This window comes from Pogoniulus pusillus, chromosome 25, assembly GCF_015220805.1.
Source record: "Pogoniulus pusillus isolate bPogPus1 chromosome 25, bPogPus1.pri, whole genome shotgun sequence".
NCBI lineage: Eukaryota > Metazoa > Chordata > Aves > Piciformes > Lybiidae > Pogoniulus > Pogoniulus pusillus.
In genome coordinates this window covers 15,521,091-15,543,033 of record NC_087288.1, presented here as the reverse complement: position 1 = coordinate 15,543,033, position 21,943 = coordinate 15,521,091, and the positions used below count along the sequence as shown (strand labels likewise).

At 41.0% G+C, this 21,943-nt stretch overlaps 1 protein-coding gene across 3 annotated transcripts in view; it reads left to right on the top strand.

The window, feature by feature from the left end:
* The first annotated feature begins 2,653 nt into the window (after window positions 1-2,653).
* Window positions 2,654-21,943, top strand: part of EPRS1 (glutamyl-prolyl-tRNA synthetase 1) — a 47,634-nt gene continuing 28,344 nt past the window's right edge. For all 3 annotated transcript variants that reach the window (XM_064164537.1, XM_064164535.1, XM_064164534.1), the window contains exons 1-12: window positions 2,654-2,753; window positions 5,290-5,374; window positions 10,477-10,576; window positions 12,396-12,552; window positions 13,516-13,655; window positions 14,281-14,375; window positions 15,968-16,094; window positions 17,030-17,222; window positions 17,968-18,139; window positions 19,376-19,609; window positions 20,976-21,060; window positions 21,652-21,711. In XM_064164537.1, coding sequence (XP_064020607.1) covers window positions 2,708-2,753; window positions 5,290-5,374; window positions 10,477-10,576; window positions 12,396-12,552; window positions 13,516-13,655; window positions 14,281-14,375; window positions 15,968-16,094; window positions 17,030-17,222; window positions 17,968-18,139; window positions 19,376-19,609; window positions 20,976-21,060; window positions 21,652-21,711 — 1,494 coding nt within the window. In that variant the 5' untranslated portion in view covers window positions 2,654-2,707. The remainder of the gene's footprint in view (window positions 2,754-5,289; window positions 5,375-10,476; window positions 10,577-12,395; window positions 12,553-13,515; window positions 13,656-14,280; window positions 14,376-15,967; window positions 16,095-17,029; window positions 17,223-17,967; window positions 18,140-19,375; window positions 19,610-20,975; window positions 21,061-21,651; window positions 21,712-21,943) is intronic.

The following is a 21,943-nucleotide window of genomic DNA, read 5'->3' as shown; positions in this document are numbered from 1 at the left end:
TGAACCTTTTGAGTTTTTTGATCTGCACTTAGTTTTGAGATGGCCAGGATTGCTATTTGGGATGTGTTGAGTTGTCCAAGTTTTGCAGGAGACAGAACACACTCCAGCTGGGGCTCTAAAATCTCAGGTAGATTCTATCCTTATTTTCATCTGAGACTTGCTATATAGAGTCATAGAATCATTTTAGCTGGAAAAAAAAAATCTTCAAAATTGTTGAGTCCAACCATTCTCTAACTACCAAGTCTGAGATTAAAAGATGTCCCTCAGCACCACACCTTTGCATCTTTTAAACTCTTCCAGGGATAGGGATTTGATCATAGAATCATCATAGAATCAACCAGGTTGGAAGAGACCTCCAAGATCATCCAGGCCAACCTAGCACCCAGCCCTATCCAGTCAACTAGACCATGGCACTAAGTGCCCCATCCAGGCTTTCCTTGAACACCTCCAGGGATGGTGCCTCCACCACCTTCCTGAGCAGCCCATTCCAATGGGAAATCACTCTCTCTGTGAAGAACTTCCTCCTAATATCCAGCCTATACCTTCCCCGGCACAACTTGAGACCGTGTCCGCTTGTTCTATTGCTGGCTGCCTGGGAGAAGAGACCAACCCCCACCTGGCTACAATGTCACTTCTCTGGGGAGCCTGTTTCAATCTTTGAGAACCCTTTTAGTGAAGAATTTTCTTCTAGTGTCCAACCAAAAGCTCCCCTGGTACGTATGCTTGGAAATTTCCTCAGCACAAGCCCCTTTATAACTCTGCTGTAATTTATTCTTCTGATCATTTACCGCAATGGGAGTGTAGAAGACACATGGCACAGACCACCTTCTACCTGATGAGTGAAAACACTCCTGTATGGAACCACTACCCATACTTCCAGGACACGTGAAACTGCTAACGCAGGGAAACGTCAAATAAAGTTGAACTGAAACTCAGCAGCAAGAGCCAAGGACAAAAGCCAGCAAGCGTTAAGTGCAGTCATGCTCCGGCTACCCTCTGTGCTAAAACCAGCAGCGGTCCACCAATCAAGCATTCGAGAAGTTATTTGCTAGGGTATTAGGTGCTGCAGAACCACCTAGAAAATATACTGGGGGGAGGTGGAGAGAGGGGGAGGGAGGGAAATAGCTCCAAGTGCAGGGTGCTGCACTTTGGCCACAACAACCCCATGCAGAGATACAGGCTGGGGTCGAAGTGGCTGGAGAGCAGCCAGACAGAGAGGGATCTGGGGGTGCTGATTGATACCCACCTGAACATGAGCCAGCAGTGTGCCCAGGTGGCCAAGAGAGCCAGTGGCATCCTGGCCTGCATCAGGAATGGTGTGGCCAGCAGGAGCAGGGAGGTCATTCTGCCCCTGTACTCTGCATTGGTTAGACCACACCTTGAGTACTGTGTTCAGTTCTGGGCCCCCCAGTTTAGGAGGGACATTGAGATGCTTGAGTGTGTCCAGAGAAGGGCAACGAGGCTGGGGAGAGGCCTTGAGCACAGCCCTACGAGGAGAGGCTGAGGGAGCTGGGATTGGTTAGCCTGGAGAAGAGGAGGCTCAGGGGAGACCTTATTGCTATCTACAACTACCTGAGGGGTGGTTGTGGCCAGGAGGAGGTTGCTCTCTTCTCTCCGGTGGCCAGCACCAGAACAAGAGGACACAGCCTCAGGCTGCGCCAGGGGAGATTTAGGCTGGAGGTGAGGAGAAAGTTCTTCCCTGAGAGAGTCATTGGACACTGGAATGGGCTGCCCGGGGAGGTGGTGGAGTCGCCGTCCCTGGAGCTGTTCAAGGCAGGATTGGACGTGGCACTTGGTGCCATGGTCTAGCCTTGAGCTCTGTGGTAAAGGGTTGGACTTGATGATCTGTGAGGTCTCTTCCAACCTTGGTGATACTGTGATACTGTGAAAGCATGACACTGCATTGCCTTTGCAACAATATGAACTTGAACGGCTCCTACCAAAAACTGCTGACGGAGTCTTTGGGCGAGTCATTCCAAGCCTGGTTTGACGCTCTGCGGATTGCATTCTGTGAAGCCAGACAGGTTTAAACCTCTGAGCTCAGATATGTCTACGCTGCACCGTGTGATTTGTTTGCATCAGGGTAGCACAGAATGGTAGGGGTTGAAATGGACCGCTGGAGATCATCTAGTCCAGCCCCTCTGCTAGAGCAGGATCACCCAGAGTAGAACACACAGGATCGCGTACACGCAAGTGGCAGGCTCCACAACTTCTCTGGGCAACCTAGATCGATGCTCTGCCACTCTCAATATGTAGAGAAGCATAGAAAAGAGACTGAAGCTCTCCGAGCGGCTGCTGCCGGAGAGATGTCCAGCTCAGGAGTTTATATAGTTATCTCCCTCAAAGCTCTCAGGAAGGCTGTACCTAACCGCGGGAGCGGCTGTGAGAAGCACCGATCCCTTAGAGGCGGAGCAGCCTCTATCTAGAGCAGGCGGCTGCCCCACCGGCCGAGACAATCCCGCAAACCATACTTCTCCCACCCAGCTCCAACCTCCTGGCGGGCTACAAAGCAGCGACCCGACCAGCCCCGACGCTGCCCCGCTTCGCCTGAGGAGCTTCTCCCGCCGGAACTGACGCGCCCAGCACCGCCCCGCGGCGGCGGCGGGCGGGCCTCGGGGCGGTCCCTGCCGAGCCAGCCCGTGCCCAGCTGGCGCCGCCGCGCGTCCCGCCCCGCCCTTTCCTTCGGTTCCGGCGCGGCGCCGGCGGTATGGCGGCTTTAAGCCTCACTGTCAACGCAGGCAGCCCCCCTCTTGGTAAGTGTGGAACGGGTCTTGCTCCACCCCATCGTCCTCGCTCCCCTCAGGAGGACCAGCGGGACGCCGTCCCCTCGTCGGCCGCCCGCCTGCCTGCCTAGCTGTGCGCGGAGCCGCTGTGTTGCATCATGCGCTTGTCCCCGCGTGTGCGGCCGGGCGAGGCGTGAGGGGAGGCCTGCGTCCGTCCTTTTCGTCGCGGGCCTGCCCTACTGTAGGCCAGGGCAGTGTGTCCGCCGCGGCCTTGGTACAGCCGAATGAGGCAGCCGGCGTGTTCCCTGGATGCGAGGAGAATCCACTGTCACTGAAGGGGGGCGGCCGGTCTGGTTCCTGGCAGACAGCCCGGTGCTGAAGGGGCCACGTCGCTGGCAGGGACCTGCCCGTGCGAGGTCCTGCTGGAGGTTCTCGAGGAGGCGCCGCTCCGGGAGCCTGGCCGGGCTCTGCAGGGAGTGCTCCGCCGCTCCTTTCTGGCTCTCGGAGCGCCTAGTCTGCAGCACATTGCTTTCCGGGGCAGCTCTTTGGGCAGCGCTGGCAGCTGCCGGCACTTCGCTTAACTTAAGCTAAAGACACTGAGTCCTAGGTAAACCCCTTGAAAGGCTTTGCACGTTGAGGATAAGTTTTGTAGGCAGCCGTTAACTCGGATTGCTTGTTTATTGCCTCTGCCCAAGTGCTACTATCTATCGCTGTCAGTGCTGTTCTGCTGCTGGCATTCAGCTCATCTGGGCAGCCGGTTCAAAGTTGCACTGCAAAATCTTGCTTTTTCAATTGTCGCATCCTTCGATGTTATTTTGCCTTTAAAGACGTGAGAACCTCTTTCATTACACTTTCAGCCTTTTTGTAGATAACCCATACCAATTTGTTGCAACCATTAAAAATGTCTTTTCTGCCCATTTTTCATCTTAGTTTATTGATTTCTTTTTCAAGCTGTTGTTCCTAAATGCATTTCGGGGTTGGGTAGAACTTGCATGACTAATAATTTAAGGTAGAATAAAACACAAGTTTCAAATAACATTTCCCCTGACACTTATTTATACTGGTTTTCTGAAAAAAGACAGGATGCACTAAGAGCTATGATTGATGTGGGTTTGGGGGCTCTGGAGGATTCTCTGTTTTTGGTAACTGGTGAGTTGGCAATAGAGATTTAATTTGGAAATATGTCTAATGATGTCAGAAACATTACCTATTGCAAATGAAATGCTTGGTAAACATTTGTATCGAGACAAGTACACTCATCCCGTTCATTCCTACTTTGTATTATGGCTGCGTGTAGTAGCTTTTAATGCAATTAGTATTAATTACATAGCTTAGTGTACATCATACTTGTAATTTTCAAAGCATTTCCGTGCATGATTAAAGTATGTACGTGTCTTAAAAGCATACTGCATAAGGGATGTCATCCTGACTTTCACAGATGCATAAGTGAGTGATAAGAAGAGCTTTGACTTACTGTTAATAAAAGCTTAATGCTACAGGAAGATTTGCAGCTGAGCAGAGGTGAGAGCTAGGGAATTCATAGCTCCAGTGATTTGTATTTAGGCCAGTGTATTAATAGCTTACAACTTACCCTGCCTTGGGTAGTCTGCTTTTTTTTTAAGGCAAGATAAAGTACATGACCCACTAGGAAGTTTGTAACAGGTTAGATGCCTTTCAAGATCTAGAGTGTAGTCCTTTGACTAGTCTTATTTAAGTAATGCTTGCCTGTGCAAAAGCTGGCTGCCTTTGTACGTGCTTCTGGGCAGAGCAAAAGAGCACAAGCTTCTCTACTTAGGCTCAGCTCTGGACCAGAGCCAATCCATAAATACAGCAAATTTAGCTCAGTGCTTTGTTTGAGCTACTCAGTTGTGCTCTAAAGCATCAAGATCAGAGCAGGTTTGCATCAAGCTGCTTTGAATATGGGCAGAGCTATCTTTTTGTTGATGATGTAGCCTAAAATGATTCTTTTATTTCTAGAGGCTGTCCCTTACTGTCACTAGTGATCTACTTTGAAAATCCTGTATAAGCTTCCTGCACTTCTGCATGGATAGAGTTTTCTGGCAGCTAATCATTAAATGATTAATCGTTTCATAAACATTAAATCAAGATGAAGTTAGTCTCATCCTTGGTCAGAAAATACTGGTATATTCACTAATTGATCTCCTTTGCTGCATATGTCAGGAGTAGAATGGACTATGTTACTATACTGTTCAATAATCAGAAGCAATTTAATTATATTCTCTGTTTATTAGAGAACAGGACTAATTATTAGAATACTTTTAAGAAGTAAGATGTATTGCTTTGGGCACTTGCTGAGCTCACTCCAGGTGACTGTATGCTGGACATGATCAATTTGAAACTGTAAGCATTGCCAAGAATAAGAAGCTTCTTGCCTATGAGTCTGAACATTGATTTCTTCCCTGGGCAATCTTACTTGAAGGAGCCAGTCGAGTTTCCTGGTCCTATTTGAAAAGGAATGTAACTGGTTTGTTGTTGCCGTGAAAGACAGCTGTATTGGAGGAAGATTCAGTGTCTTTTTCTTGTGTTTTTGTTTTTTTTTTTAAAGGAGCTCTTCTGACAGTGGAGCATGTGAAGAATGATCTTGAAATTTCAGTGGAAGAAGGCAAAGAAACCATCCTTCGTGTGTCCGAGTAAGTGACTTTGCATCTCTGCTTCTAGCTTTGGGTCAGCAGTTTTAAAAATCACGTGGTTGTAACATTGAGAGTAACCTTTTCAGGTAGGAGGAGGAGAAGAATACAATTTTATTTGTCACTGCATTACTGATGTCTCCTTTGCAGCACAAAGAAAATATCTACAATCTATTCTAAACTTGATCTTTATGTGAAGAGCTCTTATTTGCATGCACATAGGTCTAAGAGTGCTTTGCTAGTCACTTTATTGCTTAGGCATTTGCTTTTATGAGGTTCCATGATGCAAGGCTATTTTATATTAGGGAAGATTGATATACATGATTCCTTGGACTTCTACAAATGTGATGGAATGAATTTTAAAGGTATGTATGGTATAATTTTGGCCTCATGCGTATCAGGCATGATGTTACCTCAGAAAAGTGCTAATTATTATGCCATGCTGTCCAGAGTTGCTCATCCATCTGCATCCTGTAGACAGAGTCTGGAAATTTTTGTAGAAATCTATTGTCTGTCCTTCTGAAAATACTCTGCCATGGTTATAAGTATTTTCAAGTTTGGGGCATGAAGGGAGATTTTATATCTGAGCAGGATCATATGCCTGTTAGAAATGCAGGACTGATGCTGTTTTGGAAAGTCATCTTTGACTTCATATCATGTAAGATACCTGATTATATCAAGAGGAGATATCCAGATACCACTGATGTGTCAGTGGAAATGTCTGATGTTCTAATATCAGCACATTTTGCCCCATAAATATTGCAGTCCTTAAGACTGAAAGTATAATAACACTATTATGATTTTAGGATTAGTGATTATAAATGTAGTTTTTGAATACTGATTGTTTTTTGAAAGAATATGGACTTGTTCATGGACTTGCTGACAAACACATTTTCTGAGTTCTTTCAGTAGGAGATGCTGTTAAAGCCACCAAGGCATCATGTGTTGATATTCCTGTATGTCTGTAGAATGGTTATAACAACAACATCATATTTTTATGTTGTATTGCAGAGACCCCGACTTGCTTCATATAAATTAACACAGACTGTGCTTTTCCACTGTCTTCTGAACTTAGGGAAAGAGCTTGTCACTGTGTACATACTTCTGCAAAACTAAAGCACAGGGTGATGCACAATTTTCAGTCCATATGATTGTTTCACAGGTTGCAAATATTGCTTTCTGTGTAAAATGTTAGACTTGAACTCTGATATGAGTTCTTTCCTTACTGTAATCTGTGACTTTTACATTCTGTCTTTTGCTATGCCTAGTGTTGGCAATGAAATTACGACTTTTGAAGTGAAGCAAAAGAAATGTGATGGATTGTATTGGGTCTTAACTGGTATAGCATTGATAATTTTCAGTGTGTTATGAACATGTGGGTTGCATAATGGAGAGCTAATTGGATATTTTTAGTTGCATGAAAGAGTTTTCCCCTGAAGCCTTGGTCAGATTCTGGTTTCGTTTTTCTTTCGCATCTTAGGCAGTGTGTATATATTTTATACCAAAAGGTACACATGCAAATATACACTGCTGTGATAAATAAGGGTCATCTTGGAATAATCTGCTTTGAAATAATATTTTATGAAATGATTTTATATTACTATCCCTTTACATCATTGCTGTGGTGCTAAAGGCTATGGGTTTAGCATAAAACTTGGTAGAGTTTAATAATGGACTGTATGATCTTTCTTAGAGGTCTTTTCCAACCAAAATAATTCTGTGACTTTAGCTGTAATGGAAATGGTCAGAAATGTAAAGCAAAAGCAGTTCTGCACTTTGGCCAATGTAGATAATAGCTAAAATCATGACTCCATCAGATGGAATTTTTTTGTGTGTTAACATCTTCTCATCCCTGGTGTTCTATTATGTTTAAGAAGTTATTCCAAACCTTGATATTGCATCAATTTTCTCTTGCTTGGTTGTACAATAATTTTAAAAATTGATTCTCTATTTTAAAGTCTCTTAAAAGTGTATCTGTAACTCAAAGAAGCATCAGCTGAACCTCATATCTCAGCTAATGCTTTTGGTAAATGGATTTCATGGCATCAATTCTGCTGCAGCTATCTTGTTTTGGCATGACATGGAATGCACTTGGGATATTTAATTTTTTTTTGTTCAGGAAACCATTTGTTCTAATGACTTGAACAAGAGAGAACATTTCATTTGCTATTTTTCTAGGTTATCATTTGAAGCACAGTTAAAATCTCATGACAATCTCTTTAGCTAACTAGCTGAGGCTTAGCTGTCAGCTAGCTTGCTGAGAAGTTTATTGCAAGTTTGATATGATGAATTTTAAAGGCTACATTTGAAGCTTTGGCTTCAAAACTTCGTGTAGTATAGAGCTCCTAAACAAACCACTCTGCTAGATGCTGATGGCTTTATGGAATGTTTTAGTACATCTGCATCTTATCAGATAGCAAACTGCAGTGCAGTTTCCCTGGTTTGAGTTGTGAGTACACACATGCTTCAGATGTATCTGACCTCTGCACTATACCATTCTCCCAGACTTTTTACACTTGAATTCAAATAATTATTTATTACAATTGGAGATTGTGTGTTTTGATTTTTTTTTCTTTCTTCTATGTTGTTTTCTGTTTCTAGAATGTTTGCCCTGTTTTATATAGTGTGGTATTTCAGATCTCTTTTGAGAGGTGTGGATTATTTAGTCTGTTGAAGAGCAGGCTTAGAGCAGACCTCATTGCTTTCTACTACTGCCTGAAGAGAGTTTGTAGTGAGGTGGGGTCAGTCTTCTCTCCTTAGTTTCGGGTGAAAGGATGAGAGTAAATAGCCTGAAATTGCGCTAGGGTAAGTTTAGGTTGGATGTTAGGAAAAATTTCTTTACTGAAAGATTGGTCAGGCATTGGAATAGGCTGCCCAGGGAGGTGGTGCAGTCACTGTTCTGGAAGTGTTCAAGAAATGTATGGATATGGCACTTTAGGATGTGGTTTAATGGCCATGGTGTTAGGTCGATGGTTCGACTTGATGATTTTAGAGGCTTTTGCCAACCAAAACAATTTCATGATTCCATCTTTCCTATTGTCCCTGTTCATTCTTCCTTCTTTACCTCTGGAGCTGGCAGGCCTAGCTGCAAAGACCAACCTTAATTTAATGTTTTGTAGATATTTCAAAGAGAGAAGGCCAATTAGCACTATGTGTGAGTAGGAGTAGATGTTGTTTCTTTTTCCTCCCATGAAAACAAGCAACTTTTTAACACAAGTAAGGTTTCACTCAGTAACATGTTCAAATTTCATATGTTTATTCACTTTTGCTCAAGTATTCAAAGGTATTTGGTTTAGTATGAACTCGTGAAAACAATAAAACCACATTTCACAGACTTTCTGTAGATGCAGATTTATTATACTTTTTTTGTTCTCACTTGCGAAAAAGATTCTTTAAAATCTTATAGCAATGTGAAATTATGATATAACATACTCTGTATTTTTGTGGGTGTTTAGCTCCCCACTGGCTTTTGGTTTTAGTTAAATTTATGCAGCTTGAAAAGGTAGAAGCAGGAAAAAATAGAGATAAACTACGTTCTTTAGGTTTTAGTGCAGTTCACACGATGAGACAGACTGATCCATTTGTACTAAATATGAGATTTGGTTTAATAGTTAATATATCAAGAAGTCTTATCATAGAATCATAGAATCAACCAGGTTGGAAGAGACCTCCAAGATCATCCAGTCCAACCTATCACCCTGCCCTATCCAATCAACTAGACCATGGCACTAAGTGCCTCAGCCAGGCTTTTCTTGAAGACCCCCAGGGACGGTGCCTCTACCACCTCCCTGGGCAGCCCATTCCAATGCCAATCACTCTCTCTGTGAAGAACTTCTTCCTAACATCCAGCCTATACCTACCCTGGCACAACTTGAGACTGTGTCCCCTTTTTTTATTGCTGGTTACCTGGGAGAAGAGGCCACCCCCCACCTGGCTACAATGCCCCTTCAGGTAGTTGTAGACAGTTTATCTTCTTTTACAACTTCTTCAGAAAATTATGTCTTATTCCAAACTTTGATTGATTTTTTTTTTTGAGGGCTGCCAAAATCCCTTTTATTTTATAGAGGACACAGTAGGTGTAACAGGAAGTACAGAGTAATGACAAATTAAACCTTGTTGGGAGAAATTGAAGTGTGGCATTCAGTCTGTTAAATTGAGTGAAACTTAGGATCTCCCTTTTGTTGGTGTCAATGCTTATTTAGAAGTGATTTGAGCTCAAATTTTGTCATCTATACTTACGTGTGACTGTGGAAATCAATATTATCTGGAGAACTGATGCTTGTGTTGCATGATTCCTGTGAGGCTTTATTTAATGTTCATAAAAATGTACCAATTTACTCCAAGTGAATTTAAAGTTAGGTTTCTGGCAGTCTGCAGCTTTTTGTGATACTGTGTGTAAGGTAGAAAAGCTATTTAAAACCTAGAAAGAAGTATGCTCTTTGGAGAGTCTTTTGCCTCCTGATCTGTGGAAAAATTTCAACAGAAGAATAGGGGGAAAAAACCCCAAATTTTAATTAGTCTTTTATCTAATGAAGACTGGGTTAAAAAACATGTGGGTAGCCAAGTTTGTTCAACAGGGATAGTCTCTGTGAAAGTGTGGATTGAGTAAAGTGAGTAACAAATGAGCAGGTTTTTTTTCCTCTGATGTTAGCATTAAGACCATGGTGGAGACCTCTTGATTACTCTCTGGATTCTTTAGGAATTCTCTTTAGAGTCAAACTTCTTGTATGAAAAAAGCCCAAATGTTAATTTAGCTCTTCATATTCTGGAAAATATGTAGCTCAAGCTGTACTTGCACATTCCATCAGATGAGGAGAGAGAGTTTTATTCTTTGAAAGAATAAATGAAATTTTATTGTAGTTCTTCTCTATCTAAAAATGGTTTGGGGTTTAGAAGCATATTTGTGATGGAAATACAAGGACTGATAAATTATTTTACTAATTAAACAAAAAATAAGTTAAATCTAGTGATCTGGTGCCTGCTTCTTTGCTCAGAAATGATTTAGTGTTTGCTATAAAAGTTTCAGCTCCAGGTGTACAATGAAAATGAAACCAGAGGCAGAAATTTAATTTACCTTTATCTTTCCTGTTTTTGTTTTTCTTAAGGCATGTTTCCTTTACTGATGTGAATTCAATAGCTCGTTACCTGGCTAGAGTTGCTGGTTCTGCTGGATTGTATGGTTTGAATCTGTTGGAACACACTGAGGTGAGAAGGAATTGTGCCTCTCTTTTTTATTTTCTTATTCTCTCTTTTTACCTCTGATCGAAATGTTTGGGTTTTGTTTTGGTGTTGAGGTTTGGGTGGTGGTGTTTATTTTTTTAACTTGAGTTTGTTGTTCTGAATTTTATTGTTAGAGTGAGATTCCAGCTAACTTTTCTTAAACTCATAAAGAAAAGTCCTAAACCTGAGCTTTGAGTGGGTTGGTTTCTCCCACCCTTCAAACAGCAACTCCTAGCATGAGGATTCACTCAGACAAGATAATTCAAATTGGGAGGTGTTACCTGCAATTTTCCATCTTCACTTTCCTCAGCTCTATTGTCATCAACCTTGTAACACTTCAGCAATACCAAGGAAAGTTTTATTGCATTGAAATACAGAATTATTTTTTGCTGTATGTGGTGGACAAAAGCCAACCCTGATTTCATTCAGTGCAGCATGGTGGCATGTTGCTACATGGATGGATCTTGTGCCAAGTCCTGTACTCTGTAACGTTTTGCTAGTGGTGCTGTGAGGGCACCAGAATTTTTGTGCCAAGGGGAGACCTTTTTTGCTCTTCTCTGCTTATGTGGAGAACAAAAGGATATTAGGAACTGTGGATAGAGTATAAAATGAGAGCAACTGCTTCCTCAGTCTAGCTCAGAATAATCATAGGCTGAATTTGAAATCTGTAGTGGAAATTAACAAATAAATTGAAATTAATCCCTCTGAAGTTTGAAGAGGGACCAAAGGAATCAACTCATCTCTTTTATACAATGACTTGAAGCTAGCAGTAGTCACTCTTCAGGCCATAGAGCCAGTTTCATAAGAAGTGTTGTCTTAGCATATTAGTTGTAATGTATTTAAAAACTGTAGGGCTTGTAGCTATTTAAATTTTCTGGCCAAACCCCTTGTGTTTTTTTTAGCCCCAAGACCTCTGCAATCACAGTTTAAAGACTGGTATTTCTGATAAAATATTTCTTACCACTTTTATACCTTTCAAAAAATGAAATTGTCCTTTGAGAGGTGCAGTGACAGCTGCATTTGTGGTGCAAATATTTTTGACAGTAACTGCAAGTGACTGAGCTGTATTTTATGGTAGTGTAATTACATCTGTGCCTGCCACGTTGACTCAAAACATTGGAAGGAATCCCAATGCAGTTTACAGAACACTTGCACATGAAATAGGGACAGAGAACTAGAATAGACATTTAGTCTCTGGCAGGATTTAGGGATTCAATTTATAGATGGGGCTACATTAACCAAGGGAGTGATTCCTAATTTTTCTTTGTTGTGTATGTACCAAGATACATTTCTCTTTATGGAAGAAGACTGTTTTGTGGGAGGAGGGAGGGAAGTGAAATGGGAGAGGGATTTGATTTACTTAAAGCTAAAAGGAGATGGAACACAGTACATAGGGACTAAGGGAAAGGTGTTAGACATACCCAGAAGCAGTACCAGGAACATCAGTTAGGTCACAAATGTGTTACCTAAAGAGTTGAAGAATGATGATTATGGTTAATACAACTAAGAACTGCTGGTTATTTTTAGTGGTGGGAACAGCTTAAGTAAAGTTGGTATTTTCATGGATTGGAATACATCCCACAGGAAGAAATCAATAATTTAGTATAGTTCTGGGTGAATATTTCAGTTTCTTTTAAACAGTCTTTAAACATATTATGATTACTGTCCAATATACTTAATGCTGATGTTCCAGTTAGTGTTTTATGCTCAGCTATTAAATGGATTGTGTATTACTTAGCTTTTTTAACAAGCTTCTTTCTCATTCCTTTAGTAACTTTGACTATCTTTTGTCCCTCAAAATTAGATTGACCATTGGCTGGAGTTCAGTGCTACAAAGTTATCTACAGCCAGCCAGTTTCTTTCAGCAGTCCAAGAGCTCAACCACTGCCTGTCTCTAAGGACGTACTTGGTGGGAGACGCCCTGAGTCTCGCAGACTTGTGTGTCTGGGCTGTACTAAAAGGTATTAGTATATCACAGAATGGTTTAGGTTGGAAGGGACCTCAAAGATCATCCAGTTCCAGCCTCCTGCCATTGGCAGGGACACCTCCAACTACAACAGGTTGCTCAGGGCCCCATCCAACCTGGTCTTAAACACCTTCATGGAGTGGGCAGCCACAACCTCCCTGGGCAACCTGTGCCAGTGTCTCACCACCCTTACTGGAAAGAACTTCTTCCTAACATCTAGTTCGCATCTCCCCTCTATCAGTTTAAATCCATTACCCTATGTCCTGTCATTACAAGACCTTGTCAATAGTCCCTCCACAGCCTTCCTTTAGGTCCCCTTCAGATGCTGGAAGGCCACTATGAGGTCTTCTCAAAGTCTTCTTTCCTCCAGGCTGAAGAGCCCCAACTCTCGTAGCCTGTCCTCATAGCAGAGCTGCTCCAGCCCTCTGATCTGAAGGAAATGTATTTCTTTCATATTTTTCTTTCCCATTCTCCATCAGAATCTTTTTAGTGAACTTGTGTTCTTTGAAAATTTGATTGTGGGAATATAGCTTCTGAAAAGTAGAAGATGGTGTTGACACGTGCTTCACTCTAGTCAAAAGTTAGAAACATGAAATGTAAGCACGCTAATGGGGTATCCTATATTTCTATCTTGAAAAATAAATTGTTATTATTAACTTTAAAGGGAAGTGACATGAAGAGAAACTACAACAACAAAAGAAAACCCAGTATATTCCCTGGTCCCCCAACCTTTTGCTTTGTTGAATGCAAGAAAGAATGCAGTATATTTTGGGTTTGGAGAAAGTTTACTTCATTTGCTTTTGTATTACTTGTGTTCCCATGACTTAATGTTTTTTTCAGAAGAGAGAATAGTTAAGTAGATTTTTCAAAATAAGAATGTTTTTTTAGTCCTAAAAAATGCTGTTGGTAATTGTTCCATTTCTAAAATTTAATATCATGAAAACTTGTTTTCTAACAGATAATAACATATGGCAAGAACAGTTGGAACAAAACAATGCTCCTGTGCATGCAAAGCGATGGTACAGCTTTCTTGAGGTGCAGCCTGCTTTTCAGTCAGTAGGAGCCAGGTGGCCTTCTGGAGCACCAAAAGTTAAAATGGTAAGATTTACTTCAATCATGTGAAGAGAGTAGCTTTATTTGTTCAAATACCCTATAAGGCAATTTCTTCTTACTTTCTTTAAAGTTAGACAATTGAAAGTATTCAGTTGTACAATAAACTCTAAAGTTGTCACTGTCGTATTTAGAAAGGCATGAGTGGTGTAGTCCAGTGCTGAAATGGAGTCATGTAGAAATGGCACCTCTTAGTCACTTTGTCCAAAGAGAAGTGCTGTCTGCTTTTTCTACAGAAAATCTTGAGATCCTGATAGATGTGCAGAGATTGCAGTCTTTGGTTGATTGAACTTGTTGATTGTATTCAGATTAAGAAGACTAAGGCATAAAAAACTTGGCTATCAACTGTTTTCTTCTATGGAATAAATTAAATAATATGGTGAGACACTTAAGTTCTGAATCAAATTTAAAGACAGAATAACTTAAAACTCCAGAATTAATCTTGTTTTGTATTGCAAGTAATATGAAAGTTGTGAAGAGATGAGTGTGGGATCCAGTATCTAGAACTAATCTCTTTTGGAAAGAAACCTTAGTGCAGGAGCTGTTATCTAGAGTTTCATATCTGATTATACAGCTAATGCAATCTGTAATGATGTCTCTGTTAATTTTTAAGGCAACAGAAAAGAAAGTGGATGTTGGGAAGTTTGTTGAGCTTCCTGGTGCAGAGATGGGAAAGGTCATTGTAAGGTTTCCTCCTGAAGCAAGCGGGTAAGAAAAAAAAATACTTTAGGAAGGTTCTATTTGTTTTTTTTTAATCAAAAGAGAAAAAGGTGGGGGGTGTGCAGCTTTGGTGAGGATGCTAATCAGCTTAGTAGGCAGGCCTTTTAAGCCAAAAGGATATTTAAAGCTTGGAATAAGGAAATTAGTTGCCAGCAGGCGACACAGTGCTGTGTAGCAATGGGATGAAGAGGAGCAGAAGGATGCCATTTACACGGGTAATGGAGGTGAGTGCACTGATGAGAGCTGGAATGTGTACAGGTTGGATGTTAGGAGGAAATTCTTCACAGAGAGAGTGATTTCCCATTGGAATGGGCTGCCCAGGGAGGTGGTGGAGGCACCATCCCTGGAGGTGTTCAAGAAAAGACTACATGAGGCACTTAATGCTATGGTCTAGTTGACTGGATAGGACTGGGGGATAGATTGGACTGGATGATCTTGGAGTTCTCTTCCAGCCTGGCTGATTCTATGATAATAGGACTTGCAGTGCTTCTCAAGGAAGCTTAGATTTGAGAAGGGAAAGATGTATGAGACAGCCTCCCTTCAGGATACTTGACACACATATGTAATGGAGGCATTTGGCCCAGGAGTCCAGGCTCATGTAGTCTCAAAACACGAACTCAAAGATCACAAAATGGAGGTGTGATGAACCAGTTTAATAAATACAGTTTTCAGCCAGATTTAATTTTCTGTTTCTTGGCTTGCCTGATGACCTGTAAAATGTCCATGATAGTGTTTCTTCCTTAAACTGATTGTTCAGCATCATGTGGCTATTGTAGTAGTGTTTTTTTACTCTTAGTCCAGTATAAACAGGTGCTCAGATATTAGTTATAAATTATGTGCATGTATGTGTATCACATGCACTGCTCTTGTCTTACTTTGGTAGCTTTTTGTGTCTGAATTGTGATGTTTTGCTGAAAACATTGTTCTTTAGAGACCCTATTTTTAAATTTTGTGTGGGGATTTATTTTAATTTTGTGGATTTTTAATTTTTTTTATATTTAGTTTTTAAATTATTTTTTAGCTTACAGTAAAAATATGCAGCAACCATGATTTCAGGAAATTTCACTCCTCTGAATGGGATAGGTTCAGATTATCTGGTAGCTGCTACTGAGTATCATTGAAAGTTGGTTTGAAGTTAGTGTAAGAAACTGGAGTTTCACAGATTCATAGAATGGTTTGGGTTAGAAGGGACCTTATAGATCATCTAGTGCCATCTTTCTGCTGTGGGCAGGGACACCTACTAGTCCAAGTTGCTCAAGGCATCATCCGCCCCAGCCTTGACACTCTTAATTTACATTTTTAGGTATTTTTAACAGTTAACTGCTAGATGATTGAAAAAAAACATAATCTACTGCTATAAATGCTTAGCATTTCAACTAATAACCTGTGTTGGTTTTGCTTATTAAACTTAAGCATTTTCATTTTCTCCTTCCTTCATTATAAGCAAACACACCAAAGAACAAACAAAAAAACCCCACCAACCCCCAAAACAAAACCAAGCAACCAAAAAAAACCAATAAACAACCTCTAGCTGAGGTATTGATAGTGTACATAGATTTATTTTTTTCTTTCCTTTTTAGGTATCTGCATATTGGTCATGCCAAAGCTGCCCTGCTGAATCAACACTACCAAGTTAACTTTAAAGGAAAACTTATTATGAGGTTTGATGACACAAATCCAGAAAAAGAGAAAGAAGACTTTGAAAAGGTAAGATAAGAGAGCAGGGAAACTCAGTCACTGTGTAGCTACAGACTGAAAGATTTGGGGCTGTTCAGTCTGGAGAAGAGGAGGCCCCCAGGTGACCTTCTTGTGGCCTTTCAGGGTCTGAAGGGGGCCAACAAAAAAGCTGGGGAGTGACTTTTTAGGCTATCAGGGAGTGACAGGATTAGGAGGAATGGAGTAAAGCTGGAGGTGGGGAGATTCAGACTGGAGGTAAGGAGGAATTTCTTAAGCATGAGGGTGGTGAGGGCCTGCATTGGGTTGCCCAGAGAGGTGGTTGAGACCCCATCCCTAGAGGTGTTTAAGGCCAGGCTGGATGAGGCTGTGGCCAGCCTGACCTAGGGTAGGGGTGTCCCTGCCCATGGCAGGGGGGTTGGAACTAGATGATCCTTGTGGTCCCTTCCAGCCCTGACTGATTCTGTGATTCTAATTGAAAGGTAAATGAGATGTAGATCTGCTCTTGCACAGCTCTTTTGCATTGGATTTTTATTATATCAGTCTTACACTTAATACTTATGCTTGGAAGAAGTTTTCATTATCTTTTCTTTAAAAAGCTTTTACTGATAGCTTATTTCTTCCCTTTCTCTAGTATTTATTTTGCAGCATGTAGTTATGCAAATGCTTGCATTACACAGTTACTTTCATTGTGTAAATGCTACTTTGTCCATAACAGGTAATTTCTTTTCAGCTTTCATGTCCTTTTCTCACCTAACTCTTTCTTGAAGTTAAGTCCAATCTCACATAATTACAGCCTATGAATGAATGCTAAGTGCCTGCTTCTCTTGTGGATATCATATTATCCTTATGGCTTATTCTTCCTGCACGGTGGAGCATTAAAAACACCACATCTGACATGAAGAGGTTAGAGGTTGAAGAAAACTAGCTTTCCTGAATATTACAGTATACAATTTCACACTTTACAGGTTATTCTTGAAGATGTTGCTATGCTGCACATCAAACCAGATCAATTTACATATACCTCAGATCACTTTGAAACAATTATGAAATATGCTGAGAAGCTTATTCAAGAAGGGAAAGCATATGTGGACGACACTCCTGCGGAACAAATGAAGGCAGAACGTGAGCAAAGAGTGGAATCTAAACACAGAAATAATGGTAAGATATTTTAAGCTTCCATCTTGCTTTCTTATCTTTTTCCTTTGGCAGCAAAACTTGGTTCTTATTAACAAGTGTGATGGTTTGGGGGTTACCCCGCCCCTCCCACACTTTGTATTTGCCCCAGCTAACTCAAACGGACCCTGGGAATATAGATGAAGCAATTTATTTACAGCTAGCAGAATTTACAAGCAGCTATTTACAATATATACAGTTATATACAATTATATACAGAAATATACAAAGGATAAACAATACAGAAGCACAACTCCCCTCCCAGAAACCTGAGTCCCCAGGAGGGGCTCTCAAACCACCCCAACACCTCCCCCCGGCCCTCTCAACCTTACCCCAGTTCTCAGGAAGAAGAGAGGTGCAGCCAAGAGGTTAGGGAGCAAGGTTAGTAGGAGCAGGGTTAATGAGATGTGACCAGGTCTAAGGCAAAAGCAAGAGTGAGAAACAAAATGGAGAAAAAGTCTTTCTTCTTCCCAGAGTTCTCAGCGAGACTGTGAGAGAAGTTGACATCAATTGTTTTCATTTCACTGCCCATTATCTAGTTCTTGTACCAAAACATTCTAGCTTGCTTCAAACTAGCACAACAAGGATGGGTGAGGTGGCTAATTGCCTATCTACAAGGACCTTATCTATAAAGAGAAAAGTGACATTGCATTATTACTGCCGTAATAAAATAGAGTTCTGTATCAACTTCATAGTACCTTGGAGATGTATTGATTTTTATTATTCCTAGGTGTTAATAAGAACCTGCAAATGTGGGAAGAAATGAAAAAAGGAACAGAATATGGACAAACTTGTTGTCTACGAGCAAAAATAGATATGAGTAGTAACAATGGATGTATGAGGGATCCAACTCTTTATCGTTGTAAAAACCAGCCTCACCCACGTACTGGAAGTACCTACAAGTATGTGATTTTTTTTTTTTTCTCTTTTCAGGGCATTTACCATTCTTTACTAAACTTCTAATACTTGGAATCTGCTGGCACTTTTTTTTTTTTTCAGCTAAAATATGCAGTGAGTCTCTCTGAAATTAGTTCAGTGGTTTTTAAAACCTGTAAGTCAGGTGTGGATATTTTCAGTTTTGGTCTGTAAATAAATTTTATGTCAAAATATGAATGGACTCAAAGAGCTTAGAGTCAAATATGAGGTAAGACTTAATGTCTCTATCTTCAACAGCAAAGCTGTTTGTTTTAGCTCTTGCAGCTGAATCAGAACCATGGTAGCTTCACCTTGCTACAGTTTCATGTTGCTGCGAAACATCATTGCTCTGCTTTCTTGAGTAGCTGCTTCCATTTTCACAGCAGCTACTGTCTTGGAGGAGAAAGCAAAATTACTACATTATGCATTGAATTAAGCTTACCCAATAGTTCAAGGCTATGGTTCAGTGCTTGTTTGAAACCTCTATTTGCAGCTATACCACTCACTTGTTGGAAACCTTGATTTACTGTGTGTATAACAGTAAAACTGTGTTTGTGGGTAGGGTGTTGTTCTTAAATACGAAAGTGTTACACATTATTCAGTTAACTAGTGATTCTTTTTGATGTTTAAGGGAAATCCCCAGCATTTGATATGTATAAAAGGAACAGTAGCAATGTAGGATTTCAATTTTTTTTTAGTTTTGAATATTAAGTCTGTGATCAATTAATTTATTGAAAATTTTCACTGGTTTTGTGTCATCCTTTGGATCTTTTTATGGACAGTTCGTTGTGTATGTGCTGTTTTAATCTTCATCTGAACGTTTTCAGGGTGACATCAGTAGACAACAACTCCAACTCATTGTTTTCTACAACTACCTGAATGGAAGTTGTAGTGAAGTGGGGATCAGGGAGAGGAAGAGGCCTGAAATTGTACCAGGGTAGGTTTAGATTAGATATATAGGAAAAAATTTACTGAGAAGTTGGTCAGGCATTGGAATAGAGTGCCCAGGGAGAGTTGAAGAAATATGTGGATATGGCACTCTGGGACAAGGTTTAGTGGCCATGGTGGTCTTAGGTTGATAGTTGTTTTTTTTCCAACTGAAACAACTCTGTGATTATTAATATTTATAATACTAAATATAAACGATGCTTAGTTTAGATGTTCCTATGTGAGCAAAGAGTTTTGTTTATCTACCCTGCTAATGGAAGGCTTTTTATTCTTAGGGTTTATCCCACATACGACTTTGCCTGCCCCATTGTTGACAGTATTGAAGGTGTCACACATGCACTGAGAACAACTGAATACCATGACAGAGATGAACAGTTCTACTGGATCATTGAGGCACTGGGCATAAGGAAGCCTTATATATGGGAGTACAGCAGGCTAAACCTCAACAACACTGTGCTCTCTAAGAGAAAGCTTACGTGGTTTGTCAACGAAGGGCTCGTGGATGGATGGTATGTTGCATGCTTGTGGTTAAGCCTTGTTCCTTCAGGTACATATGACTGATGTACCCATTCTGTTTTGGACTGTACTTAGATAGCAAAGCAGCATGAATAAATGTTTATCAGTATTTAAGAACAGGTTAATTACAGTGGCTTCTGTATGTATAATGCGTCTGTTTATTACTCTATGGTAACTCTGTGTGTACATATACCCTGTAATAAACATGAGGTGGCTTATTTTTGGACTCTGTCTCTTGCACATTTTGCACTCTGAGTCATCAAACACATTTCTGAGCAGTGCCAGAAGGGAGCTTGATTCTGGTCCTAGCCATCTCATGAAATCTGGCCTCTTTCTCTCCTGTCTGCCACCCCTTCAACCCACCTTCTGTTGCCTTTGTTTTTCAGGTTAATTAGATTTCTATAAATAGTGCTTGGTGGCCAAGTACCTGAAGTGTTTTCCTAGAAAGGCTGAGCCCTGGGTTTACACTTCTGCAAGCAGTTTGAAGTCTAGAGAGCTTCCTATGTTCATTGCCACAATGGTAGCTGTGGGAGCACACAATCTAGCATGAGTCCTCTCTTCGTACTAGAGGAGACTGATGAAATCCATGACTAATGCCAAGATAGACAACTGCTTGTTTTTCCAGAACTGGTTTTAAGTGATTTTCTGCTCAGCCTGTGAGGGAGTATCATTTTACACAAGATCCTAGGCTCCTGGTTATCTTGCTTAGGTGTGCCGAGTGTGTGCTTCTTTTTTATATTTAGCATGGAGCCAATCTGCTGGAGACAAAATTCTGGGGTTTTGGTTGTTGTGGTTTTTTGAACAGAAGTGTAATTGGTCTTAGGATGACTTCTTTCTCTGTAAGTTTCCCTGTTAAGTCCTCAGCAAGGTTTGATCGGTGTTCCCACTGACACATGTTTCACATTTCAGATTAGACCTTTTTGGTTCTTGCATAAGATCATAAATTCATGGAATTCCATCACAGGTTATTGGGAGAGGGCACTGTCATTGTCATTCAACTCTTTCTAGTTTCTCTTGAGCAAGAAAGAATCCATTCATGTTGTTTAAGGTTTTATTATACAGATGCCATTAAAGTAAAGTGATATGGACATAACTTTTGCCTTGCCAGTTTTTGAGGAACAAGGTTGAATAGATGTTGGAAAAGAGCCACTTTACCACGAGATGTCCCTGGGCTGAAGTAGAAGAAAACCTGCATCATGTTTTGTTTAAGAGCTCAGTCTTCTCAGGTGTTCTTATCTAGCTCTTAATTCATACAAGCAAAATACACTGAAGCTGTGCCCTTCAAATGTGGCTTTTTGTTAGAGTAACTAATAGGTAGGACCTAGCATGTGGCACTGATGATACATTGTCTTCTACTAGGGATGACCCAAGATTTCCCACTGTGCGTGGTGTCCTAAGAAGAGGCATGACAGTTGAAGGGCTGAAACAGTTTATTGCTGCTCAGGTGAGTGTTCTCTTCAGATTTTGTTGAATCTCATTTAACAGGGACAAGTTGTGCTGAGGAAGGTCTAGGCTGGATGTTAGGAGGAAGTTGTTGGCAGAGAGAGTGATTGGCATTGGAATGGGCTGCCCAGGGAGGTGGTGGAGTCGCCATCCCTGGAGGTGTTCAAAAAAAGCCTGGATGAGGCACTTAGTGCCATGGTCTAATTGAATGGACAGGGCTGGGTGCTAGGTTGGGCTGGATGATCTTGGAGGTCTCTTCCAACCTGCTTGATTCTGTGAAGTTTTTGTGAAGTTTGAATTAAAGTTCTTGTCACCATGAGGTCTCTTCTGTGAAGATGTGCTGCCTTCATATGTACTGCTTCAACAATATTGACATTGGGCAGGTCCTGGCAAAAAGAAGTAACAGTTTTCTTACCCTAAAAAATGTTCATAGTGTTTATATTGCAAAGCTCAAGATGCCTTTCCAAACTGTTTTGATGAGTGCAAACGACAGAGGGTTTATAGTCTTTAAAGAACTTTGATTTTAGTGAGTCTAATAGCTGGAATATTTATATACATATCTGCCTGATGGTTTTTTTCTTCCCCCTCCTAGGGCTCCTCTCGATCTGTTGTGAATATGGAGTGGGATAAAATTTGGTCCTTTAACAAAAAGGTAGGCACTTAGTCAAATTTGATGCTGCTCTTGATAAGCTTTTTCTGGGATGTGTAGACAGTCCAGCATTCATTGGAGAGCTTATGACAACAAGTAGCAGTTGCAATATATTGCATCATTTGGCATACTTTCAGGAAAATGGAATGACCCCTTCTTTCTAACCTGAACTAGCACTAATCTTCTTGATTCTCCTACAATACTGACTTGCCTTACTTAGTAGTATGGGGAAAGA